Source organism: Struthio camelus, chromosome W, assembly GCF_040807025.1.
Source record: "Struthio camelus isolate bStrCam1 chromosome W, bStrCam1.hap1, whole genome shotgun sequence".
In the NCBI taxonomy this organism is placed as follows: domain Eukaryota; kingdom Metazoa; phylum Chordata; class Aves; order Struthioniformes; family Struthionidae; genus Struthio; species Struthio camelus.
Window position 1 is genome coordinate 19,745,586 of NC_090981.1, and position 17,700 is coordinate 19,763,285.

Here is a 17,700-nt window from a genome sequence, read left to right on the forward strand (position 1 = left end):
GGGCAGCCCAGAGTCCTTGCCGTCTTAATTTTCATCATCCTATTTTAGAAAGGGATCGAGCTTTAAAGTTGTGCAACCATCATTTTGGTGTCAGCTTGAGAAAACAGGCTCTGCTTCCTTGGCGTGAAGGAAAGATTTTGCTCTAACCTCCGCTGATGAAGTCACTTCATGGGTGTAGGGGTGACAGCTGTGGTTCCCCAAGTTCCTCAGCACCACGACCTTTCTGTCCTTCATCAGCCCTCGAGGAGGGCCGCGCCTTTGCAAAGTCTGTCCAATGCGAGTACAAGGGAGAGCCTGGCGCTGCGCCCCGGCCGGGTATGGGGCACGCGGCAGGGCTAGCTTTGCTGTCGCCTGGGGCTGGTATCCTCTGGGGGGCGAGGGTGGGGGGACCGGACTGCGGGAGGACGAGGGGCTCTAAACACTCTTCGTTGCATCTTCCCGAAGTCCCTGCAGGGCGGGGGCGGGGCCGGGGGCGGGCGGGGGGCGCCGCCGCCCCTGACCAATCGGCGCGAGGGGGCGGGGCGCGGCGGCCATTGCCGCGTGCCCCCCCACCCGCTGGCGATGCTGGGGCTGCGCCGCGCTGCCGCTGCCTCCCTGCTGCTGCCGCCGCCGCCGCCGCCGCCGCGGGCCGCGGCCTGTGTCCGCGCCGCCGGCTCCATGGCCGCCCTGCTGGTCAGCCAGCCGCGCTACGCCTGGCTCCGCGAGCTGGGCCTCCAGGAGGAGAACCCGGGCGTCTACAACGGGCGCTGGGGCGGCAGCGGCCAGGTGGGTGGCGGCCCGCGGGCGGCGCTGGGCAGGGGCGGGCGGGCGGGCGCAGGCAGCCGGGGCCTCGGCGGGGTCGCCGGCCCCGGGCCTGCCCTGCTGTCCCGGCGGCCCCTCCTCGGCGGTGATGTACTCCCGGTGAGCTAACATCAGCAGTTAGGCTGTTCCGAAGGCGTGTTTCTTCCAGGTTCAAGTCTTTTTCTTGGCCGTCTGGCTACGCTGTGTAGTTGTGCTACTGAAATAGAGGCTTCTCTTGCATAATGTCCAATAGTTAATGCTGCCTTTATTCCATAAACGCCTGAGCATTTCCCGTTACCTATATATATGCTCTTGACGCCCAGCCTCTCTGTTCTTGCATGTCTGCCTGCAGGTGGTGACGACCTACTGCCCTGCCAACAATGAGCCCATAGCCAGAGTCCGCCAGGTAAGCCTCGTGCAGCCGGGGAAGCCTGGAAAAGGGGCATTTGGAATATAAAGACCGACAGCTCTGTGGGAAGGGGGAGTCCCCCCACCTTAGTGCCTAGAACGAAGAAGTTCTGGTTGTTCTGGTAGCTGGTCCTTTTCTAGAGCAGGTTTGGAGGAGTGCAGACCTCCTGAGGTTGGCGACTCCAGGGATCTAGAAGCTGTTGGATCACAACGTAGATCCATCTACCAGAAGACAGTCTATCTACTAGAAATGAGCCTCTGACTTCTCTGAAAAGAAGCAGCAGGCTGTTATCTTTTTTTTCCTCCATAGTCTCGCAGATGTTGCGAAGAAAGGAGGTCTCTGCTGTCCATTTTCATTTGTTTCCTGAGAAACAAATGCAGAATAGGCAGAATAGTTGTAGAATTGCTGCTATTCAGTGAAGCTATGTGGACAGGAAGAGGTGTGAGCAGGAACAATGTGACATTCACATGATAAATTTATGAAAGTTTTCAGTACGAGAACAGTTAACCCACTCCTTTCCTAGGTAAGGATTCCATTAGCCTATAATGTCCAGCGAAGCTGCTGATCCTCACAGTCTTTGTTCACTATTTTCTAATAATAGTGTTATCTGAGGTTAAAATATGATATATAAAGTATGATGAATGCCTCCATTATGACTACTTTTTATGGAGCAGCCTTTGTCATCTGAAGGAAGACGACTGCTTAAGTTTTATTTTTTGTGTAGGACACAGATATACTTGCCTGAACGTTTTTCTTTGACAATAACTTCCTTCAAGGAACTCTTCTGCTAGCACATGGAAATCAACATACCAGACTGGGATCAAACTATGACAGGGTATAACTTCCTGTAAAAAATGGTATTCTGCATTATCCACTGGAACACCTTATGCTTCAGTTGAACTCAGTACCTTTTCTGTTTTGTTTTGTTTTTTCCTGTTCTCACTTTTCTGTTCTCACTCTTTTCTTTGACATGCTTATTTGTTTAGGCAAGTTTGGAGGACTATGAAGAAACAGTAAAGAAAGCTAAGGAGGCATGGAAAGTCTGGGCTGATGTAAGTTAACAGGCTTATCTTCTAAAAATCCCTCTCTGGCAGGTAAAGGCCATTAAATTGCCCTTTTAGTTGGAGGTGTAAAAACGTTCATGTTCTGTACATTAAAGCAAAACTCTGTCATGAGGACCCCAATAAACAAATTCAGACAACTCACACACATTGCCATTAAGATACAAAGATGAGGACATTGACTTGTGGAAAATGTTTGTTTTTAAAAGCCTGGCAGATTCGCCTTAGGTCTGTGCCTGAATTCCATTGCCAAAAGGTCTGTTGAAGTTAAAAAACCTTGTAGCAAGCAAATTATCCCACTGGGTGTGTTCAACTTCATGTTGCAGCATGCTGCCTTCCTGCAGAATACTTGAATATCTAACTTCAGATGATAATCTCTTTCTTTTGGGATGAGGAAGTACGAGTGTCACTTTTTGTCCACCCATTCAGTCCTGATACTTCACAGAGCAGCTATGTTATTCCAAAACTTTATTGCTGCCTTGCTGTACCAGACAATGGCTCGTGATGCTATTCTCGCAATATTTTTACTTAGTAAGCTGTACTTACAAGTGACCCTGTGCAAGCTCTGTCCAGCCAGCTTCCATTCTTTTGCTGGCCATGCAAAGCTTGTCATTGCAGATACCTGATATCTCTTTGACACAAGCTGAAAGCCTGATTTTATTTATTTATTTATTTATTTATGGTATTGGGCATTCTGTGTTTACCCAGCAAAGTACTTTCTCTTACCTGAAGAGAACAAAGTTTAGGACAAACGCCAATGCTTCCTCAGCTCCCTTGGAATATGTTAGTATATGCTTTTTGTTAAAATAAGTGAATATAACGTTGGTGAGTGCGTGCAGGCTCATAATGTGTTTGGAAATAATCTGAAAGCACTCTAACAGATAAGAAAGAATCAACGTATCTAATGCTTTGAAGCTTGCTCTCAAAGCTGTTTGCTTTTAATTTGTGAATTACGTTGTTTTTAATGAGCTCATCTGAAAGATTTTGTCTGTGAAAATATATGCTTGCATGGTTTATATATTCCTCACTTCTCTCTTTCCAGCTGCCTGTTCATCACTGGTTTCTAATCCTGTAAAAAGTATTGCAGGTGCATGGCTTATTATTGATCCTATCTATTGATTCTTATCTAACATATACTGATATCTCATCAAAAAATCTGTTGATGTTTGGTATGTTTGTTTAATTTGTCAGTAGCTGGGGCTTTGAGATTAGAAAACGATGCTATATATCTCAGTATCTGCTAACATAAAATGTCTGTAGCTACTGTAATATTGAAAAAAGGTTTGAAAATACTGCAAAAGATCAGAAACTAAGAACTATGATTTAAAAGGAAAAAAGCCCCAGGCTTATGTTTCCTGACGTCCTGTTAATTGTTTTGGGACATTAAACAGAAGCAGCAGAACTAGTAATTTGAATGTTTCTGGTAGTATTGAATGGAAGTGAGGTTTTGAACAGGTATAAGTGTGTGCAGCGTTGTCAGTCTTGATGGGGCGGGAAAAGTCGACCGGTTTACATAATGAAAATGAGTTTAGTAACTATGCCTTGAGAAAATAGGGGAATCAGCAATCAGTGCATCTCACTGCAGGGGAAGAAAATTAGCAGTATATATGTAGCAGAAGTCATATCTGTTCAATCTCAAATAGATTCTTTTATTTTCTTTTATTTTGCCTAGATTCCTGCACCTAAACGTGGAGAAATAGTGCGACAGATTGGTGATGCCCTGAGACAAAAAATCAAAGTTCTAGGAAGTTTGGTAAGGTGTTTTGAAAAGCAGCTTGACTTCTGGAAAAAAGGTCAAAGCTGTTTTGCTCTGGTTTTAATGTACCACTCTGCAATACTAACCTTCATAACTATTCAAATGCTCTGTTGGTTCTGTTAGCTTTCCTGAAGAACTTCTACCAAAAAAAGAAGAAAAAAAAAGAAAAAGAAAAATATAAGACTGCTATTTGTCATCCTACACTGAAAATGATGTTTCGCATTTAAAATAAGAAAAGAAATTGTAATTCATTCGGAGCCTGTACTCTGGCTACAAAGATGGTTAAAACTGTTGCCATGCTGTTTTCCCACTTCCCGTGTCAGATAGGACACTGTCTGATACAAAAAATGTCCTGAAAAAAACCCTTCTTCTAATACAGAGCTTTTAACCATGACCTCTTTCTGGTGATCTGCAGGATTTTGAGAACTTAGATGTGGAGGTCTAGGACTTCAGAAGTGAGATGGTCTTAATGAGATCTTCTTGCAGAGCTGTGTAGGATACAAAGGTTGAAGTGCTGTTCCTTTAAAACGCTTGCTAGTTGCTAGGGCCGTAAAGGAGACAGGTGCGGAACTTAACCACTTTTCTTTAACAGAGTTGTCTTTATGTGCTGCTATTCAGAAATAGCCAGCCGTTCTTGAATAACTCCATGTGTAGTCAAGCTCATGTGGCTAACCTTCAAAACTGTGTTCTGCTATTTCCCTTGATGTTGGATCCTTAGCAGAGTTTTGGGGGTGGAATTAGAGTGCTAATGTACATTTGTGTTCGAAAACAGTCTAGTTTCTCTGATGAGCGTGGAGAGGCAGGTTTGCTGTATGCTCTTTTGACAAACCTGATTGCATGTTGCTGAAGCATGCTTATAGTTTTCCCAGGGCTTTGGGACCACAGGCATTATGCAGATAACTAGAGGTATATTTAGTCACCTTTATTCTAATCTTTGTGTGGGGAATAAATTCTCGTGGCAGTTCATTTTCCTCACTTAAGAGCTTCTTCAAAGCACAGCCCTCAACCTTCCTCACTTTTGGGATGTCACCTTCAAGTACCAGCTTACTCCAATGTGTCTGCTGTGCACATCTAGCATACTTTAGCAGAAGACTTTAATTTTAGAACTAACTTTTAGAACTAACTAAAAAACAATCAACAAATGGTATTTAACAACCTGGGTCACTAAAAGACTATGGATGACTAGTCATTTTCAGCAGTCTCTGAAAATTGGATCTCTCAAACTCACTTTGAGATGTTGTAAGATCTGTAGTTTGCTTATGAAAAATTTAACCAAGCGTTTTGTTTTAGTGGAACAGGTTAATCTTTCTTTTTCAATTTATTCCATGAATGAATGAAAATGTCCTGAAGGAAATGCAGTGTTGCTTTGGTCCGAGCCTATGAGCCTCGTTACTTGTGGATGTAGTTTCAGTAGTTTAGTCTTAATTTCCTCTGTTGAGTAGCTCCTATTCTATGGGAATGCGACTCCTATTCAACTGTTGTGGTTATTATATTTCTTTCTTTAAGTTGAATAACTCTGGAAGAGGTGCATCTCTTCTAATGAAAAAAATTGTATTAAATCTTACTTGGTGTACAGTCCTGACACTAGCAGGAGACAAAATATATTGGAAATGCATGTGGATTTTGAAAAATATAATTATGTCTTGCTCTTAACGTTTTCAGGTCTCTTTAGAAATGGGAAAGATTTTTGTTGAGGGTGTCGGGGAAGTGCAGGAGTATGTTGACGTCTGTGACTATGCTGTTGGTTTATCCCGAATGATCGGTGGACCTATTTTGCCTTCAGAAAGTAAGTATGCATGCTATTTTTTTGCATTAATGAAGGGATGGAGATAAAATGTGTTGACTATACAGTGATGTACTGCAGAAAAATCTCTGCACTGTGAGTTCTGTAGGAAGAAAGTTGTCTAGGAATTGATTTGCTGGTAGGCAGTAGTGTCACCTGATGAAGTATCTATTCTGTGGCATATATGAAGGGAGATTATAGATTTTCCCTCTGCCTCTTGAAGCAATAGATTCTCTTTGCTTTTTCTGTTAATAAAGGTGCTGGAAGAAAGTATGTGAAAAGTACAGCAGTGTGCTTAGAAATGAGGCACCTTTTTATCAGTTACTGGCTAGCAAACAAAAGCCTTCCTGTTAACTGAATAGTTAAAATAGCAAAAATAATTGTTGCCATGTGATTATTGATGTTTTTTTTTTTTCTTGGTCTAGCTGACCTTGTTATAGTAAGCTGTGGAACACGTTTAATACTGTATGTGTTTTATCCTTGACCATAGTATTAGAGTTTGCCTGAAAATTAAGATGAAACCTTTTTCTTTTTTTAATGATAGGACCTGGTTTGTAGAGTACTGAAACAACTTTCACTGTAATAATAGCCACTCTTGTGCATTTCTGTGGCCTGAACATAGGCTATGGGAAACAACTTATGCACCGAGATGCTGTCATATGCCAGAACTATTTACATGTAGTCTTGCTAGACGCAGAAACGGGCACGTGTCCTCCTGTTTTAATGTGTGGCTTGTGACATTCTTCTTCCTACTTCTGATTTTCTGTAGTAGATGTCTGCATTACTTTTTTTTTTTTCCTAATACTTTCATAACAACTACTACTAGAAAAACATATTCTGGCTGCAGCAGAACTCAGTCTGTTTTTGTCCTTAAGAATGTGCATTGTTTCCATATTTTTTATGAACTCCTTGTTTCAGAATGGGTTGTTAAGTTCTGACCATTTGAAAAAAAAAAAAAAAAAGTCTACAGTGGCCTGTGAAAAGGACAGAAGCTGAGTTCTGCCTGTCTCAGTGCAGAGACCTTAATTAAACCGTTGGGCAGCTCTCTGCAAACTAATGCTCTGATGAATGAAGGCCAGCAATGAATGATGAATGAGTGATGAAGACCAACAAAGCTGGCTGTGCTTGTAAGGCTTTATGATGTCCTTTTTTAAAAAAGCATTCGGTGGATGCAAATTGCGTTATGTTGTGTCTTTGCCTTCAGGACCTGGCCATGCCCTTATAGAGCAATGGAACCCTGTAGGGTTAGTAGGAATCATCACGGCCTTTAATTTCCCTGTAGCGGTTTATGGGTGGAACAGTGCAATTGCAATGATCTGTGGAAATGCTTGCCTCTGGTAAGATATTGCTCTCCAACATGCTAAAAGTATTTTAAAATTACAGTGGTATTGTCTGAGGCATGTAATTACTGTCAAATGTTTAGTGTTTCTGTATATATGGTTCCATCTCATATAGGCTTAATTTCTGTCTATTTATTTTTAAGATCACTTGCAATCAAAAAGCTTCATTTTATTTTGTGATAACCCTTTTTATGAGGGGTTGAGCTCCAGGACTTAGCTACATGGCCTGTTAATAAAGAATCCAGGTTGGGGCCTTGGAGCACTATTAGTAAACAAAGTTAATATTTTCAGAATTGGTACAATTATGATTAAGAATCTAAATAAGTAGTTTACTTTCTCCTTCCTTTCCGTTTTATCTACCTGCTTCACTGTAATGTCTTATATAGTCCTTGTTAACACTGATCTCAGCAGAAGCTCTGACTGCTCCAGCTGTGGAAAGAAATGTTTTGAGTTTCTATTTTAACACGCATCTGAAAACTTGCCTGACTTAAGTGTGCTGTGTTTGATATACCATAAAAATTACATGTTTGAAATATTTTCCATTCTTGGAGGATGTTTTCCATTCTTGGAAAATAAAAAGGAAAATAATTTCATTCATATGAACATATTTGGGTTTTTTTCTTTCTTTTCAGGAAAGGCGCTCCTACAACTTCTCTCATTAGTGTAGCTGTTACAAAGTGAGTTGTGGTTTCTTTTTCTTTTCTTTTTTGCTTTTTAAACAACTTACCTTCTAGGCTTTCTGTGTGAGACAGTGTTTGGTGGTGAGAGGAACTTTTTCCCTTGTTATGTAAACAGGAGCAGGATACCTAAGGGTTCTTCTTGAGACAGCGCTATTCCTCTGTTGGAAGCAGGGCTAGCTGTGTGGTTTGTCTCCCTGTAGAAAATGAGTCACTCGTGAAATTCAGCTCCCCGCAACGGCACACTCATGTTTCAGAATCATCCCTTTATTTGGGAGTCTCAGCCCAGCATCAGCACCTGTTTTTAAGACAAAATCTCCTGACTGGTTGTGTAGACCTATCTCCTGATGATGCCTCCACATAACCTTTATTATCCAAAAGTAGTAACACCACAGCATGTCCTCCCAGGGTTCAAAATTCATTCCCAATACAAAGGAGAAGAACTCTGAAGAATAAATGTCATAGTGATATGTACTGTAGGTTTGTTACGAAGCATTTATTATGTTAGCATTTTAAATGCTTGTCTATTGCATGCTACAGATAGCATTTAAATATAAATGCTAAATATAAATAGGCCCATTTCAAATAACTAATTAGTAAGTGTTGTAGCTTTAATATTAATTACTGAGAACATGGCCCCAAACTGTTCCTGAGTATTTTATTTAACTCCGTGAAGTTACAGAAATATCTCTTTCTAGTGGAAGCTGGTGAAGGACGGTATGGCCAAGATTTTTATGCACTGATGTAATGCTTCTCTGTGACAGCTTTGTGGATGCATGTGGAATATATTTTGAGTCTTATTTTTGTGCGAGCAGTAGTTGTAACACCAAGATCCTTGAGGAGAGGAGTGTATCTATGTATTGTACAAAGTGCATGTGAATTAAAATTAACTGCAAGACTGCTGCTCATTTAATATCTGCAGCTTGTTCACGTGCATGCTGACACAGATGTTAAGGGTTTACTCCCTGTTACGTGCATCTGAAGGAGATCTCAGAAATTTTTCCATCTTTGATTCTAGGATAATTGCCAAAGTCTTGGAGGATAACAAAGTGCCTGGAGCAATCTGTTCTCTGGCTTGTGGTGGAGCAGAAATTGGGTAGGTAACATTTCTTGTGCCTTGTAAAGAAGGATAGAGGAGGAAGAATAATTTTACAGGCAGAAGATCCTCAAAGAATATTCTAATTTCCAGGAGTTCCCCCTAAATGCAAGTGCCTGTTGCTGTCATTTTTTTATCAGCTAGTCTGAAGTGCTGGCCTCACTGTAAATGTATAATGAATATCTCTTGTGTGCTGTTGTGACATGAGCTGCTAATAAGTAACTTAACAGAAATTCCAGTTTGGTGAAGAGCCACTACTCAGTTTATGTTCTACATCTATCCCATTCTTTTTACAACCATGCAGTACATATGCTCAAAACTAAGGAACATAGCTAATGCTAAATTCCACTCCTGCGCTCTTAAGAGTTTTTACCTTCTAGCCCAGTAGCCTTCCTGAACCACTCCCACTCCTTTCTAGGAGATTACATCCCCATTTTCCATGCTCATGTAGGACAGTGCACTCGAGCATAGATCCGTACCTGTGCTTGGAAGCTGCACACGTCAAATTGTTTCATTTGATTATTGCAGTGTGGTAATAGTGTGTGCAAGTGTGTATTTGGATACCTCTTTTGAGTATTTCAACAGAAGACAAAACAAGATAGATAATAACTGTGGCAAAAAGTCGTAGGCATGCTTATTTTCTTAAGGAACATAACAATCAGAGCTGGTCTTACTACTTTCTTTGGATTAGATTTCAAAGTTAGTACAAGTGATGTTCTGGTAATGATGTGGCATGAAGCAGGGGAGGAAAACAGTCTTGTTCCTCTGCTTTTCTGACTAAGAGCAAGCTTTGCTGACTCCTGTTCCGTCACTGACCTATGTCTTTCAGAAATGTGCCTTTGGCTTTAAAAGATCTCCCTGGTTGCATTTGGTTTATTTGTAAGCAGTGACCAGCTTTCCCAGCTATTTGCTCTTCTTAAGCGCGGTGGTATGTCTCATGCAGGACAGCAATGGCGAGAGATGAGCGAATGGACCTGCTCTCTTTCACCGGCAGCACGAAGGTGGGCAAGCAAGTAGCGCTAATGGTTCAGGAGAGGTTCGGTGAGTATGGGGGGGGGGGTCTTTTCCTCTTCATTTGTTTCCTTGGTTGGGAAAAGTAGGGGATCCCCAGGGGATTTTAAAATTACAGCTTGTTTAATTTGTCTTTCATTATTTCTTTCAACTCAGTGGAAATGTGATGATGAAACTGCTCACAGCTAGAGACTGCATTTTGTAGTTAATTCTACCACAATTCGGGATATTTCCTAAGACATCCAGAAATCCACAGGCCTACAGTTAATTTTCTGGGGTTTTCCATGAATGTAGTTGTATGGAGATTGTCAAGGTGGACAGTCAGGGTCTATGATCTTCTGGGAACCTGTGTGTGGAAAAATGTAATTTCCCCCTTCCCTGACCCCGCCCCCCTTATACTCCGTACAAATGCAGGAGAAAAGTTATGATCTTTGAGATGACTTTTTTGTTGCAGATATTTGGAATGTATAGGCCTGAGTCCATGCTGCTGGATTCTAACTTGTGTTAGTTTTGAACAGAAAACTTTCTGAATGGATCTTTTGCCTTTTATACATAGGCAATTCGGAGGAGTGTTGCTGAAAATTCAGAACAGATTGCAAAACTTCTGTATATTCAGAGAAAGATGTTTAAAGATGTTTAATGAAATCTAGCTCTAGCCAGAGATGTATCACTGAATGAGGTGCAGTGGATACATGTGTGACTGACATAACTTGCGTTTTGTGTGTTTTGTCAGGTCGAAGTCTGCTAGAACTGGGAGGAAACAATGCCATTATTGGTAATATGCACTGCAACAATTTAGTCCCATAGGCGTTATTTGAAAGTTAGCAGTGAAACATTTGTAACAATTTGTCCTTTTTTGACACTGGGGGTTTAAAAAGTACCCAGGAGAAGGTATCTTTCTGTATGTCTTCAATATTGAGGAGGAGTAGTGTTTTAAGACAAAAAGGACAGTTTGAATTCTTACATGTATGCGCTGTTGGAAAGAAGGAAATGGGAGAGGCAGTTTCCTTCAGTAAAGGGATGTGGACAGTGCTGCTAATGAAATTTGATTTTAGGATAGTTCTAATCTCTCAGTCACTACATTTTTTGCTTTAAGAATATATGTTGACAGTAAATAGACATCTAAGTAGCATAAGTGATAAAATAGTGTCTTGAAAGCAAAGCATGCATATACAGTAGCATATTTTATAGATTTAAGCAGCTTAGGGAATCATCTAGTTCCCAGATGATATAAATACAGTAAAACTGGGCAATATGGCAGAAAAAAAAGTACAGACTCGCTACATACCTAAAGCGATGTTCTGCTGTGTTACAGTTTTCCATTTCACCTTTCTGATACTTTAGAAATTGTTTCCCTTTTCATTGGAAAGTCTTGCTTTTGTGAAATTGGCTTTGAATGGTGGCATAAACATTGCTTGCCTGGACTTCTTCCCAGCTTTAATAGTATTTTTGGGTACTTACAGGACTTCTGTGGGACTGGTTAAGCTGAATGATGTCTTTGGGATCCTTTGAGGTTTATGCATACTAGCTTCACTGTAACCATCCTGCTGTCTTCTAGCCACATGAATTTGTTCAGCTGTTTTCATTTGTATTTCACAATATTGCGTACCTGTGCATTTTAGCCTTTTTTTTTTTTTTTTTTTTTTTTTGCTTACCACTTGGGTACACTTTACCCTTGATTCTTTATGCTACTAGAATTCTTACAAGTGACAGGAAGACAAGGTGAAGAAACAGCAAGAAATTTCTTATAGGTTCTTGAGTTAAAATGAAGCTGAAATTCCTTACAAGCTTTGCTGGAATAAGTCTTTTTCAGTAGGTCAGACAGTCCAGTTGCATGTGGCTCTAATTCCGAGTATATAAGTAATAAGAGTTTTGAGGTGTTCTTGTGTATCTTAGTTTAAGATGCTAGTGCTACTATTCCCAATGCTTCTTGGCCAGCCTGTCAGAGTTTATTATACTCTGTTTAATGTCTGGGGAACTTAGAGGACCTTCAACACATAAGCACTAATTTGCATGTTATCTGCTTAATTTAGTGACATATTGATGTTTAACTTTCCTTAAGTGTTTGAAGATGCAGATCTGAACCTAGTCATCCCGTCTGCTCTATTTGCTGCTGTGGGAACAGCGGGTCAGAGGTGCACAACAGCCAGAAGACTAGTGAGTAAATGTGTATTGACTGGTTTGGGTAGCTCTGACTTTGAACTTAATTCCAAATGTTAAGCTCAGGAAATGCCTAATAGTTATTAGGTAAATTTACCTAATTTATCATATAAAAATATATAATTCTAATAGATATATAAACATAAATATCTATCTATAAATAAAAAAATTAAAAATACCTCATATTATGGAGGACAACCAGTAGTCTTTGGAACACATTTCTACTTGTCTAAAAACAATCTGATAGGAAAGTAAGACGGTAATGTGTCATGCCACTGTAATTCTAATTCTAAACAATTTCCTTGCATATGTTTCGAGGTGTACCTGGTGCTAAAGTCACAAAAATAAAACTCATTGTACTTCTTGCATTTCTCTCTGTTTTAATTGCCAGAGCTTATTTGCCTGTTTCTGCTACAAATTTTGGTGTAGGGTTTGGATTTCAGCAAAGCAAGGGTGCGTGGTGCTTGCCGCCCCCCCACCCCTTTTTTTATCCAGTCATTTTCAACAAATTCAAGTGCGTTATAATGTCCTCATATGGCTCTGTAGTCTTCTTTTCAGTATTGGCCTGACTGGGTAAATATTCATCAAAAAAAGATTTGATTAAATTTGGGCAGATAGGAAAGGTGGTGATTCCTCACATTTCAGAAATAAGAATCAAATGAGTGTTGAAGCACTTAACTTGAGAGTTTACAAAACATCTTGATGTCATTGATCTGAGATGGAGTTAAATTAAAACAGGGATTCTGTTCGTTTGCTTCTCAGGTGTTCATGATTTGATTTCATGGTGTTGCTGCTCTTTTGAGGCCTTGCTTATGTGTTTATTTCTAACTTTGTTATTTGCTGAATATGAGCCACACTACCTCCGCGCTCCCTTCTGCCCTCTCCAAACTGCAGTAGTACTTCAGGAGTAGTGATACAGGCTTCGCTGTCTTACAACACTTATCAATTTTTGTTTAGTTCCTGCATGAAAGCATACATGATGAGGTGGTTGGAAAGCTTACTAAGGCCTATGCCCAGGTCCGCGTCGGTGATCCATGGGATTGTAAGTAGCTGTTTTCAACTCATAGCTTTAGGAGAGGTGTTTGACTTTTTTGGTTGAAATTCCAAAGTGATTTTAGATCAAAGCTGTCTAATTTTACCTGTTGAAGTACTTTAGCAGGGAATAGGGATAACTGGTTTCGTTTAGAATACAAACTGTGAAGGGGAGATGAAGAATCCAGCTACTATTGTTCATCTTGGACAGAGTAAATAATGGCTCCCCAAATGTCATGATAAGAATATTAAGGAAAATGCACAGTTTTCCTGAAAGAGTGTCTTTGGATCCTTGCTTTTTAGCTGACACGCTGTACGGGCCTCTTCATACCAAAGAAGCAGTGAAGATGTACCTTGATGCAGTAGAACAAGCAAAACAACAAGGTGGCTCTGTGGTCTGTGGTGGGAAGGTGACTTATTTTTATTCTTCCTGCTATAATTACTGATCTAAAAAAAAATGCTGTAACATGGTGGTTTTGGCCAAGATCGTACTGCAGTTAGTCATGTCAGCCATTATAGGATGGTAAGTTAGTCTGAGAATGTCAGGATTGCAGTCCTTCATTTAAGGTAAAGATGGCACACTACTTGAAAGCCACCTTCTCCTTCAAGAAATGGTTAGGAGCTTTCCTCCATTTCTTGAAGTATTCCCTAGTCACACAGGATGATGAAAATAAAAACAGCGGTGTAAATGGTATGTATCATGCGTGTAATGAAAAATGGCTGTTCTGTCCCTAGGCCCTGGGTTCACAATATCAAACTTGAAGAAATCCTGGAGATTCAAGTGTTGCTTGCACATCTCCATCATGTGGGATGTTTAATTCTTGTGGACTTACAATCTGGGAACTCTTCTGTTTTACTGGCACCTTCTTTACTTCTAATGCCTTTAAATTTCTCTTCCTGGCTTACTAGTCAGCTTGCAGGTAGGAGAGGGGAAGCGTATTTTTGTCAGCAGTTCGAGTTTGAGATTTGATTGTCTGCCTAGCAGACTAAGTTATGCTTTTGTATTTTAAATATTTAAAGAAGAGTCAAATTTAAAATATTTATCTACTCAGATGGCCTGACCTTCCGTTTCTGATTGCTAGGTACAATTATAGTAATCAGACCATGAAGGATTCCCTTCCTACACTGGTAGCTAAGCAGATTGCTGGTTTGGCTGAACTTACTTGGCTGTTTCTTCTTTTATGTGTTTTGAAGGTTATAAATCGCCCTGGAAACTACGTTGAACCGACCATTGTGACTGGCCTCCCTCATGATGCACCCATTGTGCACACGGAGACATTTGCCCCCATACTTTATGTACTGAAATTTAAGGTAAAATAGCAAGGGAAAATTAGTCTGGTGTCAGGAATTCTGACAGAAAAGTCAAGAGAGATTTCAGGTTTATGTCATGTCCATGCAGTTGTCCTAGCGGTTCCAAGAAGCAGTAACTGTTGCTCTGCACTGTGGGGTATCCACTGTAATAGCATAAATCAATACGAAGCTGCTGTACGAATCTTCACTGAAGAGCACTGGAGTTAAAACAGGAGTCTGCATAGGAATAGATTTTTGTTGCTCAAGTCAGAGAGCAGGTTGTGTCTTTCTTTGCAATGGCAGAGGTATCCTGTCCCTGACTTGATGCATATGTATTTGCCAAATGGCATTCAGTATATTGCATTGTGGCCGTAGCATGTTGGGGATTTTCCCACAGTGCTTCTTTCTAGCTGCTTGCTTTGAGTAGGCATAGTTTAACCACTGACATGCTTCTCCCTAGGCAGAAGAAGAGGTTTTTACCTGGAATAATGAAGTAAAGCAAGGTCTCTCCAGCAGCATCTTCACCAAGGATTTGGGCAGGATTTTCCGCTGGCTTGGGTATAGCTCAGATTATTTTTCTATCTTCCTACAGGATAGGATCCCTGTCTTTCATGTCTCTTGTAAACCTATGCACAGTGCTAGCTGAGCATTTTATAGTCTTCATTTAGGGGAAGGAGTATCTCTTGATACTGAGCAGTAATTGAATCTTATCTCCATTCACAGGCCAAAGGGATCTGACTGTGGCATTGTGAATGTCAACATCCCAACCAGTGGGGCTGAGATTGGAGGTGCTTTTGGTATGTTATTTGCACGGTCTGTGTTTTTTGTCTGTGAATGATCAAGTGCTCTAGTATTAGGTCTAGAGACGTGGTAAGACTTGGTACTATTCCTCAGGTTTCATTTCTTGACTCTGAGTGGATTCTTTTTTTTTTTTTTTTAATGACCGTATTGGCTTCTCATGCAAAGAGAAGCTTCTGGAGCGGATAAGAATAAACCATTACAACTCTGAAGCTAGTATAGTTTAGGTCTCTTCATGTTATTTTTCAAGGCTTCAGTCTGTTCATGTAAATGACTAAATCTGATGAAATCAGTGAAGTTTGTTTTGAATTACACTGCTGTAGCAAACAATGGAAATTGGCCTTGAGTTTCAGCTTTGGAAAAATACCTGTTTTTGGCTTTTAAATATTCCACATACCACTTTTTTTCCTTATCAAGGAAACGTAGCCCAGAAGTTGTGTTCTGGTTTGTTTAAAGATCTGACTGAGTGCAAAACTGTTAAAATCAAAGTTTTAATTAAAGGAGTCTGGAGCATGTTTGTGGTATATGTTTGCGTGTATATATAAAAATTACAGTGTAAAGTATTTTTGTGAGAGAGTCATTAAAAACATTTTTGCTTGTTTTTTTCTCTTTTGTATATACCAAAGGAAGTTGGGGGAGGGAAGAAGAAATATTAACCTAAGCATTTAACCGGTATGAGAACGAGCACATTGTTGTACTAGCATCTCAAGTTAAAACAAAATGTCGTTAAAACAGCAATCTCTAGTGCCAGTGTGATGAGACCTTCAACTTTAGGCAGATGTTTTTTGGATTGAGAGCGGGGAGAGAGTTGACTGCATGAGTGGTATGTGGTGGTATTCTTGTAATTTATTTTGCGTTTAGTGCATGGGAAATGTAATAGTTTTCCATCCTTTTTTTTTTTTTTTTTTTAATAAACGTTTCACTCCTGGAATTAGTCCAGATTTTGGTGCCGAAAAAGTTTCCAGTTTTCACATAACCTTTTTGTTTTTTCTACAGGTGGTGAAAAGCACACTGGTGGGGGAAGAGAATCTGGAAGTGATTCATGGAAACTTTATATGAGACGGTCGACTTGGTAAGAGACAAGTTTTTAATTCTAAATAAATGCAAATTACAGATAAACTTGCCAAAGTCGAAAATACATGCATCCTTGACTGCTGGAGGTTACCTTCAGTAAATGTGAGAAAAACATGTAACAACAGAGTAATTACCATTTCTTCTTGGAAGAATTGGCATTTGTGTTCCTAATGGAAATTTATGGGAAGGGTCTAGTTAAAGTTCTTTCTTGTCCTTTGAAAGGAAAAAATCCTTTTCCTGAGCAGGGTGAATCCTAAGAGCTGGAGAAAGAAATTCTTTTTTAAACATAGTTGGTTTGTTTCCTTTTGATTTTTGTTTTCTCTCATCTTGCCTGATGTTAACTCATGTAAAAATTAAATTACTGAAACTTATCGTGAAGTATGTGATGTGGGAACCACAGAGAGCACAGACCACTGTTGCCAGTCATGAGTAATTTACTTAACTGCCAAGTATCTCTCCATAAATCTCCTGACAACTACCCTGTAGTGGTCTGTGTTTCCCATTCCCTCCTGCCATCCCCAGGCTTTGCCTGCGCTAACCTGGTTAGCAGGCAAAGGCGTACCAGTGTGAGAAATCTCGCTTTGATTTTTCTGTGTGGACATTCGGTTAGTAAGAAATTAAAAATAGAGGATTGTGTTCTCTTTCTTCTGTCAGAGAAGAGATAACGGGGAAGGGGCAATGTGGTCTTTCTCTGTATATAGTTACTATATTGCAAACTGTAGTACAGTCAATTCATAACTTGAAAAAGGCAAATACATTATAGAGGTCTCTTGTATACACATGACAGCAATCAAAAGCCTTGTACATAGGAAACGGACTACATAATCTTGATGACCAAGACTGCTCTCTAAACACTTGTTTCTCTTCCAGTACAATCAACTACAGCAAGGATTTACCTTTGGCTCAAGGAATCAAGTTTCAGTAACAACCTTACATATGGCCATGCCATGAACTCTCCTAGCATTTCAGAATGAGGTACCTTCTAAGCCTCATGGTGAAGAAAATTATCTGAAACTCAACTGCAGCAACGATAATAATTCTGTCAGGAAATCAACTACTCTAAAATCGTTTCACTTTCAGTGTATCAAATTACTCCTTTAGTCTTCAAATTAAAATTATTTAGTCTTTGGGAAGAAGGGATGGTGACTGAAACTAAACAAACTTGGAATCGAGTGGCCTGAATAATCTTCTCTTGCCTTATCTCTGTGCTTCAGTATCAGCCCTGTCTGTATCCCACACCATCTGCTGATATATACCGCTAGTAGGTCCATGCTTTGGACTACATTACTGAGTGTCCTACAGATACCTGGTGCTGCTGGAGGGTCCAGTACACAGCTATTTTTCAATGCACAAATAAAGGTACTTTTTGTGAGATTCTTCGGGCTTCTAAGTTTTTTGTACAGTGTTTTGGAGCAGGTATGTTCAGCTGTTTT

At 40.3% G+C, this 17,700-nt stretch overlaps 1 protein-coding gene across 1 annotated transcript; it reads left to right on the forward strand.

Annotated features, from left to right (window-relative positions):
- The first annotated feature begins 507 nt into the window (after window positions 1–507).
- Window positions 508–17,641, forward strand: LOC104150298 (alpha-aminoadipic semialdehyde dehydrogenase). Its single transcript, XM_068925779.1, has 18 exons — window positions 508–765; window positions 1,133–1,186; window positions 2,176–2,241; window positions 3,923–4,003; window positions 5,669–5,792; window positions 6,994–7,126; window positions 7,762–7,806; window positions 8,825–8,902; window positions 9,846–9,943; window positions 10,647–10,688; window positions 11,976–12,070; window positions 13,031–13,115; window positions 13,409–13,515; window positions 14,300–14,416; window positions 14,856–14,953; window positions 15,119–15,192; window positions 16,190–16,265; window positions 17,138–17,641. Exons 1-18 carry the CDS (start codon window positions 562–564, stop codon window positions 17,190–17,192), a joined length of 1,632 nt encoding a protein of 543 aa, XP_068781880.1. The 5' UTR covers window positions 508–561; the 3' UTR covers window positions 17,193–17,641.
- The last annotated feature ends 59 nt before the right edge of the window (window positions 17,642–17,700 follow it).